The sequence below is a fragment of the Ambystoma mexicanum genome, chromosome 5p (assembly GCF_040938575.1).
Source record: "Ambystoma mexicanum isolate Mex_15411 chromosome 5p, UKY_AmexF1_1, whole genome shotgun sequence".
Lineage (NCBI taxonomy): Eukaryota > Metazoa > Chordata > Amphibia > Caudata > Ambystomatidae > Ambystoma > Ambystoma mexicanum.
In genome coordinates this window covers 203,390,877-203,406,677 of record NC_090930.1, presented here as the reverse complement: position 1 = coordinate 203,406,677, position 15,801 = coordinate 203,390,877, and the positions used below count along the sequence as shown (strand labels likewise).

At 44.9% G+C, this 15,801-nt stretch overlaps 1 protein-coding gene across 1 annotated transcript in view; it reads left to right on the top strand.

The window, feature by feature from the left end:
* The window catches only part of COL4A5 (collagen type IV alpha 5 chain), a 568,084-nt gene that overhangs the window by 405,331 nt on the left and 146,952 nt on the right, over nucleotides 1-15,801 (top strand). The window contains exons 35-36 of the mRNA XM_069612627.1: nucleotides 1,865-1,945; nucleotides 3,751-3,890. Of these exons, the coding sequence (XP_069468728.1) occupies nucleotides 1,865-1,945; nucleotides 3,751-3,890 (221 nt within the window). The remainder of the gene's footprint in view (nucleotides 1-1,864; nucleotides 1,946-3,750; nucleotides 3,891-15,801) is intronic.

The window sequence follows — 15,801 nt, the reverse complement described above, 5'->3', positions numbered from 1 at the left end:
CCCTTATTCTTGGAGCATGAGTGTGCTCAGTGGCAGAAGGGGGGCCACAGGGTCTAGTACCCAACAGGCAGGTCATGATAGGTTCTTAAGTAGCAAAAGTCAGAGTTCCTAAGGAAGAATGTTCGAACAAGTAAGTACTTTACTTTAGAGTTAGTTGAGGGTCCAGGGGGTTCACAGATTCCTTCAAGGGCCTGGGGGCACTGGACGACTCCCAATCACGGAAAACACCCCAAAACTACACAGGAATCACAAGAGACTTAAGGTACGTAAATGCCCAAGCCAGCACAGTACCTCAGCATTGAAGAAAATTTTGCAGAAGGAGGGCTTCAGGATTTGCAAATCATTGAATTCCTTCATCAAGAAGACAGGACACAGGAAGGACTTTTGCAGAAAGTATCACAGGAGAGGCTCTTGGCAAGGTTTACCTCGTGGCTGGATGCGGTTCTGTGGATTTCGCTGGTTGTGTTTCCATCATTTCCATGGTTTTCAGCATGGAATTGTGCCTCTGGAGATCCAGCAGGAAGCCCACAAAGTTTCAGTAAGATTCGGAATCCCGAAGACTGTGCACCACACAATGGCTCGAGATCCGAGGGTATTGTGGTATTGCAGCCCTGCAAGGTCACAACACGGCGCAGTATGTAGTGGTTCTCACCAGGCTCTGGGTTGGGTTTGTCGTTTTCGGAGTCCCCAGATCGATTGGAAGTAAGGGCTACAGCAGGCTCTGATTACACAGCAGGCTCTGCGGTCGCTGGAAATCGTCTCAGAAGCGAATTCTTCATCTTCCTCTTTGGTTTTGTTTCCAGTGGTCGACTACCCCTTCAGCTTCCAGGATGAGTATGCAGGAACGCAGCCAATGAAACAGCCTTGCAACATTCAAACTTGGGGGGGGGGGGGTTGGCAATCATTTCATGACAGCCAGCCAGTTTGAACTGGAATCTCGCACTCAAGCAGGAAGACAAAGCACTGCAGAGTGTTGGACTCCTCCCTCGCTTCCTGCCTTCACAGACACTCTGGAGCCTGGGAGGGGAGTCCACAGAACCCAGGTGAAGATAAAAATCACACAAAGGTGTCATGGGACGGAACAGGAAAGGACAAAGAATACTAAAATTGCGAAAAAAGAAGAGAGACCATTTTGGTAAAATAAGCATCCATGGGTGACTTTACCGGGGCTATGCAAACAGTCTGCTGTAAAGGTACACCGAAATAATAAAAAGGTTCACACCACCGGCCATTGAAGGCAAGTTTGTCCTTGTAACATAAATGTTACATTTAAAATGAGAAAGGGGATACGCAATGTCTCCCCAGCACTCCACATAAGAAGGGGTGTGCTGGTCTCACCTAATAAAATGTAAAAGGGATCCAAAGATCCTTCCTACCCTTGGGAACTGTAGATCTCACAAGGTTAGCCAGATAAAGTTAAAAAGTGAGCCCCTATGGCCCCTATGGCAACCCAGCAACAATAGACACTTATTGCCAAAATGTTGTCAAAGAGGATAACTTTTAAAAGCCACTATGGAGAGTTTTACAAATGACACTCATAAAAAGAGTAATACATTCTGTGAGTGTGGAAAAAGGTGTCCACTCACAGAGGTACAAGGAAAAATAATCCATCAGTAAAAGCAACACGTTCTGGGGTTGACCCAGGTCAGGAAGATATATCATTACTATGAAAATCATAACTAACAGTGCCTAATTTGGTGAACCAAGTTTTAAGACCCTACTGGGTCTGTGTCATTGGAAAAGGTCTGAAAACCCTCAAACTCTTCTACATTGATAATTCCGACTTTTGAAATTTACAGGATGTCAGAGTTTAAAGACCACACAGACGCTGCGTTATACTGATTGCATAAATGTGTTTCTCTAGGTTTCAAAGGAGATGCAGGCTTCCCGGGTCCAAGTGGACCTCCAGGACCAAAGGGCTCCATGGGGGAGATGGGCGTCCCAGGTACGTGCATCAGCTTTTTTAGATTATCCTGGAACTGACCTATACAAATGTTTTAATTCACACATCTGATTTTGCAATGGAGTCTTACAATAATTTTCTGAGTGGAAAATAAATTGAAAATCAGACCTATGAACTACTCTTGTCATCCATGTATTGTCAAGCCAATGCATTCAGGGCCTGTAGTTTTGCATGTTCCTTTATAAATGCAGTTCTACAGATCCAGTAATGCAAAGAAAGAAAACAGGACTTGATCAGATACAAGCGACTCATATGGTGCACATTAACAGCTCTAAAATTGCCTTTGTCACTTATCTCTTGCAGTGTTAATCTGTTTTTCACTTGGACACATTACAATCATTGATATATTTGTATTTAAATTGAGAAACATGTGTTAGCGTGAGCCTGTATCCAATGAGTCCCATCTGATAACAACAAGCCTTTCACAATGCCCTTTGAGGAGGCATCTTTAGGTGATTTTTATGCCATCTAGTTGGTCGCGAGATGCTCACATGACTCCACTCTAGTACCGGAGAAGGGCGGCAGACTTCAAACCTTGCTTTCGTGACAATGAAGCCATGAGAAGCGGTAGAACTGACAAATCACTCTTTTTTGTGTCTATTTTTCTCAACCATCTACTACTTGAACTAGGAGTAGAACTAGGGAAATCTTGATAATTTCATATGTGCAGCAACATTTTTATTTCTACAAAATAGGGAAGACGTCTCTTAAATGTTGCCAGGAATGTAATCTGCGCAATTCCGAGTTTTGAGGTAATTTGGTGGCTTCAACTCCAGCATTTCTCCACTTTGCCTCCCATCCTCCACTCTATCTCCCGAAATCAGTGGATTTACGGTGCGGTAATTATGCATTAAATTCACCAACAGTCCATGTGAAGTCCTATGGACTCCAAAAATGTGGAATTACCAACACGTGTAATGCTGTGGTAACTCCACGGCACCAAGTGGTGTAGCTGTAATTTGAAGGTATTTCACCAGATTTACCACCGGAATATCACCATACTTGTAATAAGAGTCCCCTTGTACTTAAAGGATGAAAGGTAGCAAAGATTAAAATTCTTCTTTCAAGAAAAGCATATTTTGACTTTGTTTTTGAATTATTTCGCATGAGATCTATCAGAGGTAATAATGAAAGGGATTCCTGGCACTTCCCTTAATCCTACAGTAGTAAGGTTATCAAAGAATCTAAGTCTTGAGAAGAACTTTAAATCAGTCCAAACAGTATGCAATCCTAATGAAGGGACTCCAGTTTCCAGGGTTTGCCATAGTTCCGCTCGGATGGGACACACCGTCTTCTGAAAATGACTGTAAAAACTTTGTTGAAAAAACACATCTCCTCATAGGATGCCTTAGCTATTACTTCATAATCCATGCAATGTTTGAGTCTATGACCCATTTGCCTTCCAAACGTGTTACCTACCTGTAACAGTAGGTCTGCAACTTGCGCTGTGTTGCAGATTGCCATGCAACCCAACCACCCTTCCCTTGTAGGTAATGAGCATTTAAAAAGCGAGAAATTAATACTGAACACGCTATACGCTTTTGTAACTGGCGTGGAAAAATCGACCAAAAATATGGTCCTAAGCGATTGGTTGTTGTGGAAGGATAGAATCCCTCAAAGTAATCTCATTGCATACACACCAATTTTGAAGTCAATTTTTGCAATTCAAGCACAGAATTTGCAAAATATCCTGGTACCAGCCACTTCATGGCAAAGCATGTAACCCTGTAATCACACTTGTAAAATACTGTTACAGGTAAGTGATTTGTTACTAATCTCTTTTCCAGGCCCCTCAGGAAGTAAAGGATCGACAGGACCATCCGGGCGCCCTGGGCAGCCAGGGTCTCCTGGCTTTTCTGGGCCGAAAGGTGACAAAGGAGAGTCAGGATTTGGAGGTTTCGGTCCACCAGGACCTGCCGGCAGCAAGGTATGATACTTCAACTTTAAAGCGAAGTGAAACCTATTAAAAAAATGTCATGATCTTTAACATACATGTTACAAATGGAAATATATTCTTATTAGATTGGGATTACTTTGCATTGTGCTATTTGCCGGCGTGAGGCAGCTTCTAAATATGGTGAAGAGTGGAGTGTGGGGGCGGTGCAAAGAATGTCAAAGGGAAGGAGAAGAGTTTGACCCAGTAGGCAATGTCTGAGTGCGATGCAGATCAGTGCAGGTGTACCTTCAGGGCTATTTTCGGGAAGGGCTCTAGGCACTTTTATGGCGGGGACAGGGCTAGGAAAGATTTTCTTTTTGCTGCTTTCCTCCTATAGACATCTAAGGGACATCTTTTCTTTTTGCTTTGTATTTACTCCTGTTGTGCCTTTTTGGAGGTAATTAAACTACGGGTTGGCTGGTGAGCTAAGAGCTGGAGGTCATTCCGCCACCTTACTGGCAAAAATCGCTGATATTGCAGGTAACACCGGCACCTGTAATACTATCAGAATTCCCCATGTGGATTTACCCCATCTACAGCCACTCGTAATCCTGTGGACATTCTACCGGACTGAGTGGCAGTAACGGTAATACAGTTTGCCAGTATTCTGGTGAATTTACCGCCAGAATCCTGGTAAACTTGTAATGAGCCCCTATGTCGCTCTTTGTGAATTTCTTGTATTGTTACAATTGCACACATTACCTTACAATGAAGTGCAGTTAGGATACTTTGTAGCCTTATATCGTTTTACATAATGTTTTTTTAGTTTCTTTTACACTGTCCCTAAAACAAGTTGATTAGCAGCAGTGATATTTTTACAATTTATTGATCAATTTACTCGTGCACTCTTGCATTTTGCCACAAATGGCTTCTACAGGTGGCTTGCACCCTAAGGTGGCCGTGCCACAAGGTTTTCCGCTTGTTGTTTGGCCTTCTTTCTGCCTTCCCAGGCCAGGAAATGCCTTGCATGGTGTTAGGAGAGTTTTCCTCTGGTAGTAACAGTTTAGTAAACTATCCCAGGGGTTTGTAGATCCCGAACTCTTAGTATCAGTCTTTACCAACTCAGGACCTTGGTAGAATGGCAGAGCAGTCAGGCTTATCTTAAGAGGAAGATCTGAGCTTTAGGTAAATAGACTGAGGGCCTCATTACACGGATGGCGGAGAACCATGGCGCTATTAGCGCCATGGTTCATGCTGGTAAAATACCGGCACCGCCTTGGCGGAAAGGGGAATTACCGCCCCATTCCAAGGTTGGCGGGGCGGTAATTCCCCCTTCCACCATTGCCCTTCCCCATTCCCATTTTTGCCCCATAGGGCTCAATGGGAATGGGGAAGGCGCTAATTACGGTACCGCAAATTGCGGTACCGTAATTAGCTCCCTGGGTCCCTTTGCGGGTTGGTTTTTAACGCCTGCAAAAAGCAGGCGTTAAATCCCCCAACCTGCAAAGGGACCTCGTAGTAAGGCGGTAAGGATTTACTGGTACCGGTATTTTACCGGTGCCAGTAAATCCTTACCGCCATCCGTATAATGAGGCCTTGAATCTAGTTAGACAGTCACACAGCAAAGAAGCACTTACACTTATACGTTATATAAAAGTATATTTTTATTATATTTACACCAGAATCACTTTAAATACTTCAGACATTTATACTAGAACACTTAGAAATACTTGATAATACACTTGAAAGGGCACTTTCACTTCTGCGTTTGTTCGTGGTTAACTTTGTAGCAACGTTAGAAAGGGTAACGACAATGGGCCTCATTACAACCCAGGCGTTAAGGGGTTAACGGCACCGTAAAAGGTGTTGGCGCCGTTAAACCCTTAACGCCTGATTACGAGGTCCCTTTGCGGGTTGCACTTTAACGCCTGCTTTTAGCAGGCGTTAAAAAACCAACCTGCAAAGGGACCTAGGAGCTAATTATGGCACCGTAATTTACGGTGCCGTAATTAGCGCCTTCCCCATTCCCATTGAGCCCTATGGTCCAAAAATGGGAATGGGGAAGGGGCCATGGTGAATGGGGAATTACCGCCCCGCCAACCTTGGAATGGGGCGGTAATTCCGCCATTCACCATGGCGGACCCCGGCATGGACCATGGTGCTAGTAGCACCATGGTTTAGCGCTGGGGTCGTAATGAGGCCCAATGTTACCTTATTATCGGTTATTGTGCACTCATGCAGTTTATACGGTAATGCATTTACTCTGCAAACACATATCGTAAAGACACTTAAAGGGAGGGAAATAGTGCAACATGAGCTTAGTTCAAGCTTCTAGAGACGGTTTCTTTGCATAGTATTTTAAATCCCAAACTGCAACCCTAGCTAAAGGCAGTTCGGAGAGGGCTGCAGTCTTCACAAGCAGCGAATGATGAAGAGTTCCTGTGGATTTCTTCCAGTCTCTAGTGTATTTGAAGCAGAAAATTAACAACTAACAAGGGATACCTTAAAACGGACTCGAAGGGGACACAATCAGCAGCTTGGGTATGACGTAAGAGGGGGTTGCTCTGGACACGTCTACATGCACGCCAACACTCTGGAGCGACTTCTTGGAATCAGGTAAGCAATACCTCGTTCCCCACAGACCTTAGGTTAGAAGAAAATGTTTTTGCTGGATGCTATGCGATGTTGCAGCTCTAGACCCTACCGCCCGATTTCTTTGGTCTGATGGCTGAAGGCAGGACAATGGATGACATCTCTTAGCAGCAGTCTCGAGGGAGGACCTGCAGCATGACTTTCAGCAACCTCTGGGTTCACTGTCCAATTTTGACACCTTTTCTGCAGCACCAACGAAGGGCACGGATCATCCAGTCAATCGTCTTCGCTACCTGCAGTCCCGCGATCTGATGAGGGGGTCTGGGTGAGTTGGATCGGACCTCTGGAATGTCCTTACGGTTCCAGCAAAGATTTGGACCGATTCGGCCTTTCCACAATGATGCACTCGAAATGGGCAGCAGGACTCCTGGTATTGGGGTTCCGCAGCTCTGGAAACTCGAGAGATGGGTCGTTTCAAAGTTCATCTTTGGACTACTTGTTCCCATCAGCCAAAGGGAAGGCGTCGTCCTCTTCAGAGCTCCTCTGTCACACAGAAAACGGGTTAGGACAGCATTGGTCGATTCACATGTTGCAAAGGGTGTGCAGGTCAACAAGCCTCACCTTTTATACAGTTCCAGCACACTCCTCTGCAATCTTTCTCAGCATTTTACAAAAAGGGGCATTTGGCTGTCCATTCAGGAGAGCCAGACCGCCTGTGGGAGCTGGACCTATTCAGGCACTCTGGCAGACAAAAGGCTGGGGGGTGGAAGACTCCTCCCCCACTTCCTGTCTGCCCAGACACTAGAGCCTAGGCGGGGTGGTAGAGGGGCTGACAAAGAACAACCACGCTAGTAACGATGAAAAAAGGAGGGTCCCGAGTTGGTACTTGGGGCCCCTATTGTGCACTACAGAGGCTATGGACATAACCTGCAGTACCAAATAAATACCCAATAGTTGGTAGAACACATCCACTGCCACCAGCCATAACTAGGTGATTCTCTATGTAACTAAAAGGTGACAGGAGCAGAAAGAAGGGGGATACTAGGTATCCCTTTGGCACACCACTGAAGGTGGTGTGTGCCAATCTCTCAGTCTATATAATGTTCTGGGAGAGATACTAAGTATCTCTCTATCCCTGAGAACTGTAGTTACTTGGGGGATAGTAAAAGAAAATCTTAAAGGAGGACCCTGACGGTCCCCAGCAACACTGCCCATAAGGAGCTGTGTGCTGCAGTAGTAAAGCACTGATGCCTTTAAGAGCTATGGAGCAGACAGGCTCCATAGTGCAGGTTGACTATAAAGAATACAGTTCCAAAAGACAGAGCCCACAAGAATGAATGAGTGAAATAAGGCTCCACTCATTCAGGATTGAAAGAAAAAGGCCCAGAGGTCCAGAAAAAAGTACTGGGGGGACCTCACTAGGAGAGGGGATGAAGCATAACAATGATAAATCTCCCTTACACATGGAATGCCCGTCCCCCAGCGGGCTAAGGGGCAGTTTTGTGTGTGGCCAGAGGAAGGGGCTGGGACTGTCTAGTCATAATACACATCCTGGCGCCTGCATGTCTGTTGCTGGCCAGATGTTGTGGCAACCTTGGATAAAAGGGGGGCTCCTGCAGCTATTCAAGCGATAATCATTGGAGCCAAGACCTCTACGAAGATAGCCGACTGACGATCCAAGGTTGACCCCTGAAGCTGACCATCATCGACTCTAGTGCTGTCCCAGGGAAGCCCTGCTCATCTGTCCTGATCTCCAGAAGACCCATCTGTGTTTTGACCCCTGAACCAGTGGGAACAACTGTTGGGTAAGATTTTCATCTTTATGATAAAACTTCCTGACCGGTGTCAACCCCAGAACAGTTTGCGTGGACTTAGTAATTATTTTACCCTGTCCCTGGGTGAGTGGGAATCTTTTTTTCCCTCTCACCTACTCTTTTAATCTTTTTATGAGTGACTTTTCCATGTCTCCCCATAGCATGTGATTGGAGTTATAGTTTCCTATATCTTTGTACTGACTGTAATGTACTATGGCATATACATCATTTTAAATGCAATGGCTCCTTTTTAATTCTCTTATTATTTCTTGAGTGAACTGCTATTCCCTAGAAATAAAGTGGGATTCACATCTCCTTTACATTGATTTGAGTGAGCCAGCCCACCCCACCTTATGTGAAGTGTATCCCCTTTCTTTCTTACCTGCTAACATTTTTGTTACAATTGCAAGTTTACTTGAATGGCTGGTGGCAGTGGTTTTACCTTAGTGACCTTGTAGTCTTATTGCTCGCAGACTGTTAAATCAGCCTCGGTAATGCACAGAAGGGCCACCATTCTGATAGAATGGTGGGTTCCATTTATTCTCACCATTTCTCATTTGCTTGTTTGTGGGGTCTTCCCTGCCATTCTAGATGGGAAAGACTTTGTGGAAGATTTGTCTTTGGCGTGAATACTTTGTATTCCCTGCCAAGGCTTCAGAGTGTCTGAGAAGGCAGGAAGCGAGGGAGGAGTCCAAAGCTCTGCAGCCCTTTGTCTTTCACCTTGCCTAAAAAGAACCAAGTCCTAATGGGGGGGCTGGCTATCCTCTTTGAACAGCCAGACCCCCCCTTTCTGTAAACTGCAGGGAGAGATGCAGAGGTTGCACTGTAGTTCCTGATAAATACTCTGAACCGGGAAGCTGCTGAGAAGTCGACCACTGGAGCTGAATCCCAAGAGGAAGACGTCTTTAGCGATTTCCAGTAACCGGAGACCCTGCTGTATAACCGGAACCTGATGCAACCCTTCCTTCCAATTGACCTGGTGGTCCCGAATGGGACGACTCCTATCCAGAGGCTGGTGAGACCCACTAGTTCTAGGACTGATTTTCTATACTCTGGCCTGGTGGACAGATGTATAGAAGGCCAGCCTATATTATGACAGGGACAACTCTGGGGAGCTGTTGCCAAACCAGTTCAAGGTAGCACTGACAAGGGTCTAGGAAAAGTCTCAAGAGGTGGTGAGCTTGTAAAGGGTCCACAATGAGCACAAATAATGGGAATCACATATTTCACTTAGGCAGTATGTATAAAAATACAGTTATTTATTTATGGCCAAATATCACTATGAGCAATGACTAGGAACAGGTGGAAATATCACACAACACTAATAATAGATTACATATATACAGTCACTGGTTGAGGGCATAACACACATCAAACCCCTATAAAAGAAAGTACAGATTAGATTATGCATCAAAGGTCCACATAGAGTTAACCCTAACTTCATAAATCCTTCCCTAAGTTGTCTAGTGCCTTATGCCCAAAGGTTCCAACAAAGTTTTTAAAGCTAGCCAAAATTAAGGTAGGGTCTCTGGAGTCCAGTGAACAGTTCCAAGGGTTAGAGGACAATGTATTCAAACTAATAAAAGTGTGCCCAACTTTTGGAATGCTTGCGCTAGCAAGCTATGGTAAAACCAAAGTATAACATTAGTTTTGTAAAAGTTAGAAAAACGTTTAAAGGGAGTTAAGGGGCAGGTAAGAACCACTTTAACTCACCCCTTACTTCAAGTCTCCCCAGGACTTGGCAGGTCAATTGAAGAAGGTCCAAGGTTGCTTTTCGCACTGTCAGAGTCCTCAATGTGCAGGGATTGCAGGTTTGAGCTCATCTCCAGTTGGTGTCTTTCGATGGTGCAAGGACTCACGGATGAAGAATGCAGCAAAACTCATTCCAGGACCCCACTCAGGACTGGACTCAGGCCAGGTTAGTTTAATCGGACAGCGGTCACTGCAACACGGCGACGCAAAGGGCCTCACTTGTCGCTGTCAGACTTCTATCTGGGGTGCCCTTGAAACTAGGACTCCGAAATATTGCTGAGGTAAGTCTTATAGGACAAGCTGATGATCCCCCAAGTTCCAGGTCACAACACACAACAGTGACGATGGCAGCACAGTAGCCCAAACTCTGAGCTGGTCATCCACAGGGCGGTCCCGGACACTTCCAAAGGCTCTTCTTCATAGGGTAATGAGCAGACCTCAGGAATGAATTTTCACTCCACTCCAAGGAGCAAGACAGGGATCCACCAGGATAGCAGCAGAAGTTGGTCGTTGTTAGGTAAGAATTAGTGCAGTCCAACTGGTGTGGGACTACACAAGACTTCTCTTGGTGTTAAGTAACCCACCTTTTAATATAGGCCTGTACTACCCAAGTTGGTAGTATGACTGAGCAGCCAGGCTTATCATAAGGCGGGTAATGTGAGCTATAGAGCTATACAATGAAATCAGTAAATACAGGTATCCAAGTAAACACTTACACACTTAAAGTTATGATATAAATATGTATTTATATATACACAAGATATTTAAATCATTCTTTAAAAAGCAGCAGCTACTAGTAACATTAATCCCAAGTTAGGATTCAATTCAAAAAGTGAACAATAAAGCAGGTGAGTAATTCTTTCATATGTTCTACATTGTAAGGCACCAAGGCTGATGCCATTTGGGGTCAGTAATAACACTTATTTTTTTTTATCACCTTTGCAATATTGAGTTATAAGGGAGGGAAGGTTTAAATCAGAACATACTGGCATTTTATAAAAACAGTTAGATTCTCCCAGAGGAATGCAGGCAGTCTTTTATCCCAGCAATAATAGTGTTAAACAATTAAAACCTGTAAGGGAACTGTTAGGATAGTTTTTCTGAAGTCCAACTAAGGGCTTAGTAAAACCATTCAACTGAGGCAGTACAAGACTCCACTCTTAGTATACGGCTGTACCACCTGAGTTCATGGTAGCGTAGACAGAGGAGCCAGGCTTATTTTAGGAGGGGGAGAGGGCTGTAGAAGAAGTACAAATGAAATTGTAATACAAATGGTCCAAAGAAACACTGAAACACTATGGGCCGCATTATAGGTTTGCCGGTCCGGTAACAACCGTACCAGTAAGCTTGCCGGTACCATTGTGTTACCAGACTGGCAAACTGCGAGTCTGCAAGCGGGTGCCCTTCTGCCCGCCAGGTCTGACCTGGAGGGCAGAAAGGCACTCGCTCGCAGACCTTGACGGATGCACCGGCACAGTTATTAACGGTGCCGGTGCATATGGGACTCAATAGGAATGGGGAGTCATATTTTCCGGCGCCCGACAATGGGCAATTACCGGCAATTGCTGGGTTTTCTTGGGGAAATAAGTACTATCACATTATATGTAATCACAATTAGAAAAACACCACACTATGCTTGAAGGTACACCAAAAGCATAAACCTTATTTGGAACACCTAACAGTAGTTCAAGGGAACTCAAACTTTTTCGTACACATTCAGGATAGGTCACACGTATTCTTGGGGAGGAAAAACCAAGGGTTACTTTCAGATTACATTCAGTAATTCAAGGGTAGTAGACCCTACCAGTTGTACCATGATGCTCAGCAAAAAAATCACATAATCAGTCAACTAGACAATATACATTTTGGGAATAGTGCAACACTTATTCTAGGTACAGTAAAAACCTATAACTACTTTTGTGATATACAAGGTGAATAAAACCTAAGGATATAATATTCAATTACAGGTGCTTTTCAGATCAGTTAAACACAGATTGAGATATGCAGTAACTCTTATAACTTATTTTAGGATGGCACACAGCTAACTCAAGGTAAGTAAAGTCCATACCATATACTTCAAGGAGCTATCAGCAACCTGGGGCAGGTATAAACCTAAGGCTCTTTTTGTGTCTGTATATGGTGGCAGGTGTGGGATGCATGTGGATTCCATTACATTGATTATTGATATAACTTGTGTCCAAAGGAAACCATCCAGTAGGTTTGGTTTAGCAAGGTAAAGTGTAATAACTGTATTTAGGACTTTAGGACTTTTTAATTGTAAGCCTGGAGTGAGTGAGACCCTTTGCTCACTCTCTCGTGTTTTTGACCTGATTTGGATTATGTTTTTACTCTGTTTCTGGAGTCTGACAAACTCCATAGGCATCTACTTTTTGTATGGTGACACACAGCACCTCTAGTGCAGTGTCACAGAGAAATCCTTTAGATTCCTCATAAGGTTTAAATAACTTTTCTTGTGTGAACTACTGTTCCCAAGAATAGTAAAGTGAAATTGACTTTACTTACCTTTTCTCTTTGTAGGTCAGGCATACCCCATCTTATGTGGAGTGCTGGGGGGTGGGGGGAGGTTACCCAGTAATCCCTTATCCTACATTCTCCTGTAAACAAAATGTATGTTACCATCACTACTTTAAATGGCTGGTGGCTGGTGACCATTTTGTCAAAATGGCACTAGTCTTCTTTTTTTGCCATTTTCTGTTTGTGAGGTTTTACTCTGTTTTACTCTGCGCGTCGAGGCCGAGTTGAGCCCTTTGTTCATTTTGCCTCTGGCGGGCTTCAGCCCTGAAGCCCGCTTCTGGCTCCAGTGTGTCTGGATAGGCAGGATGTGAGGGAGGTTCCCAAAACTCCTGTCCTTTGTCTCTAGGAATGCCTGAATGCAACCAGTCCTGATTGGCCGGCTGTCTGTTAGGACAGCCACCCTGCTGTGTGATTGACAGCCTAGGCTGTGCATGAATGGGAGAAACCTCCTTAAAACCTCCTTAAAAGGCAAGGGTTTTGGGACTAGAGTCAGATTCGACCACTGGGAGAAACACCCGAAGAAGAAACCGTGAACGAAGCTTGCTGCATCCTCCTGAGCCTTTGAATTTCCCGGTGAACCCCTGCTGCTGTGCTGAAACTCCTTTTTCTAATCAACAAGAGAAGCTCCTGAAGGGACGACATCTTCCCTTGGGTTAGTGGGACCAACTAACCCAAAGACGAACTCCACTGGACCATCTTCCCTGATTGGCTGTACTTCTTCACTGCTGCAAGAACCGAGTGCCAGGGGTCGTGAAATCTGTAGTAGAGTAAAACGTCTGAAATCCGGTCAAAAGCTCCAGGAGTCTCCTAAGGACCCTCCAGAAGCAGGACGACCAGAGTTTCAGTCCCCTCACCAGAGTGCAGGACCCAAGGAGATCTGCTGTGGTGCTGTTTACAGAGTGCTGAAAACCGCAAAGTGCTGCTGATCTGGAAAGAGCCAGAAGCTGCTGCCGATCTCCAAATTGCCGCCACAGGAGCCCTCCAGACGTCCACCCTCTTGTCCCCACGACCGAGGCTCAGGAACCCGGGGTCTGTACCACGGCAACAGGACAGAATCCAGCTGGACAACTCTTCTTCATACCAGGGGTACTGTTGAGGCTTGGGGTACTTACCTCATAGTCTCTTTAACCGTGCTCTTCTCAGTTGATACTTGCATTGGCTTACTTTTTGGAGATTATTCCGATTCTGCTTTTCACAAGTTTAACAGCTTGTGACCCTACGAGTGATTTTTCTGCAAACTCTCCAACTTTGTGCAAGACTTTTTATCTACGTAGTGCCTCAGCTCCATAGACTGTACTTCTATTGACTTTAGCTGTCCTGGCTCCCTGCAGACTCTTCTAGTCCACTGACTTTGATATTTCTGTCCCTCATAGGTGGTAATTTGTTTTAGACTGTTATTGCTGGGAAAGGCTTGTCTAGATTTCATTGCAAGATTTAGTTGTCCTCACATATACTGAGAACCTGTTTAACCTTTTTCCTTCCTTAAACCTTTCCTTTCTGCAACCTCAGAATCTGTAAAGTATATCCAGTGATATATAAATGCCATTACTGTCCTTGTAAATGAAGTCACCTCCGGGTGTAGGAAGTGTGTAAAAAGCCTATCCAAAGAGTATCCACTAACTTGTTTGATTTTGAAACCTACTTTGAAGTATATTTACAGTGTTACATATCTTGACCCTTTTTGAAGAATGCTTATTGAGTTACTTCAATTTCATTGCTACAGCTCTACAGCTCACATTTACCCCTCTTGAGATAGGCCTGGCTGCTCAGTCACACTACCAACTTGTATAGTACAGACCTATACAAAAAGGTGGGTTACCGAATACCAAGCAGTTAAGTGTTGTGTAGTCTTGCACAGTGTTACTACATCAATTCGTACCTAACAGGTTGCGTTTAGGACTTAAAAGCCTTGTTGTGGGAAGAAACTGCCTGTGTAACCTTCAACTCTGCTAGTATTTGTCTAACCAACTGTTTGCTTCCCAAAAAGACTATGGGCCTCATTATGGGTCCGGCGGTATCCCTGACGGTGCTAGCAGTGGTTTGCCGCTGGACCCATAAAAAATGACCGGCGCCTGACGTCCCGGTGTCACCGGGCTATTACAAGTCCGGTGGCCAGGAAGTCATGCGCTGAACATTTTGTTAATCCCCATTTCCATAGAGTCCAATGGGAGTGGGGACACGGAAGCACCGGCACCTCTGTTAACTGTGCCGGTGCTGCCCTGATGGCTTTTCCTACCGTGACCGCTGTGCCCGGCAGGGTCAGACCTGTCAGACACAGCAGCTCCTGTAGGCAAACCCGTAGTTTGCCAGTCCGGAAACAAGGGTGCCGGTGAGCGTGCCAGCACCCTTAGTTCCGGACCGGCAAACTCGGCATGAGGCCCTATATCTTATTTGGTTTTGCTAACTGAATGCGATTACCGTATTTCCTTTGTTTTACGCGAGTGCGTGGTAGAACTGAGAATACAGTAGAACTGTCATTAGTGTCATACGCTGTAACAAATGTAACCGTGAGCAACTGCAAACTAATCAGTGGACTTTGAAAGTATCTAAAAGTATTTATATGTGTTGTGGTTATATGTGCTAAGTATTTAAAGACATGCCTTGTGCAAAATTATAAATCTGTATTTTAATAAACATTTATGTTAAATGTTTCTTTGAATTGCATTACTAACTAGGTTCAGAGTATTTACCTACAGCTCACATCTTCCTCTTATGTTAACCCTGACTGCTCTGCCACTCCACCAAGGTTCCATGAGTAGTGCAGACTGATACTAAGAGTTTGGGATCTACACACCATTGGGATCATTTTACGAAGTATTACTTCACAGTGGACTTTAGGAAAACTCCCCTAACAGGCATCTGCGGTCATCTGGAAGTGGCTGTGGGCATCATCCCCTTCTTCTTAATCGACTCTTCAGTTCCAGTGGTCAGCTTGTCTTCAGCCTCAGGATCCATGCCTCTTATGTTGGAACCCAGCCAATCAGCACCAATACACCAGCACCCCAGTTGGAACTGGTTCCAGGCAGGCACAGCAGAAGACAAAGAACGGCATAGTTCAGGAGTCCTTTGCCATTTCCTGTCTTCACAAACACACTGGTGCCCTGGCAGGCTTTCCCATGGGAACCCGCCGAAGAAAAAAGTCAAACAAAGGCCTCCCACACCCTGCACAGCAGAAGGACCAAGAAAGGACAAGCCATCTGGAATTGGTGAAAAAGGAACACTGTCACCATTTTGGGTCAATGGTGACCCTTCCTAGCATTAGGTAGGAT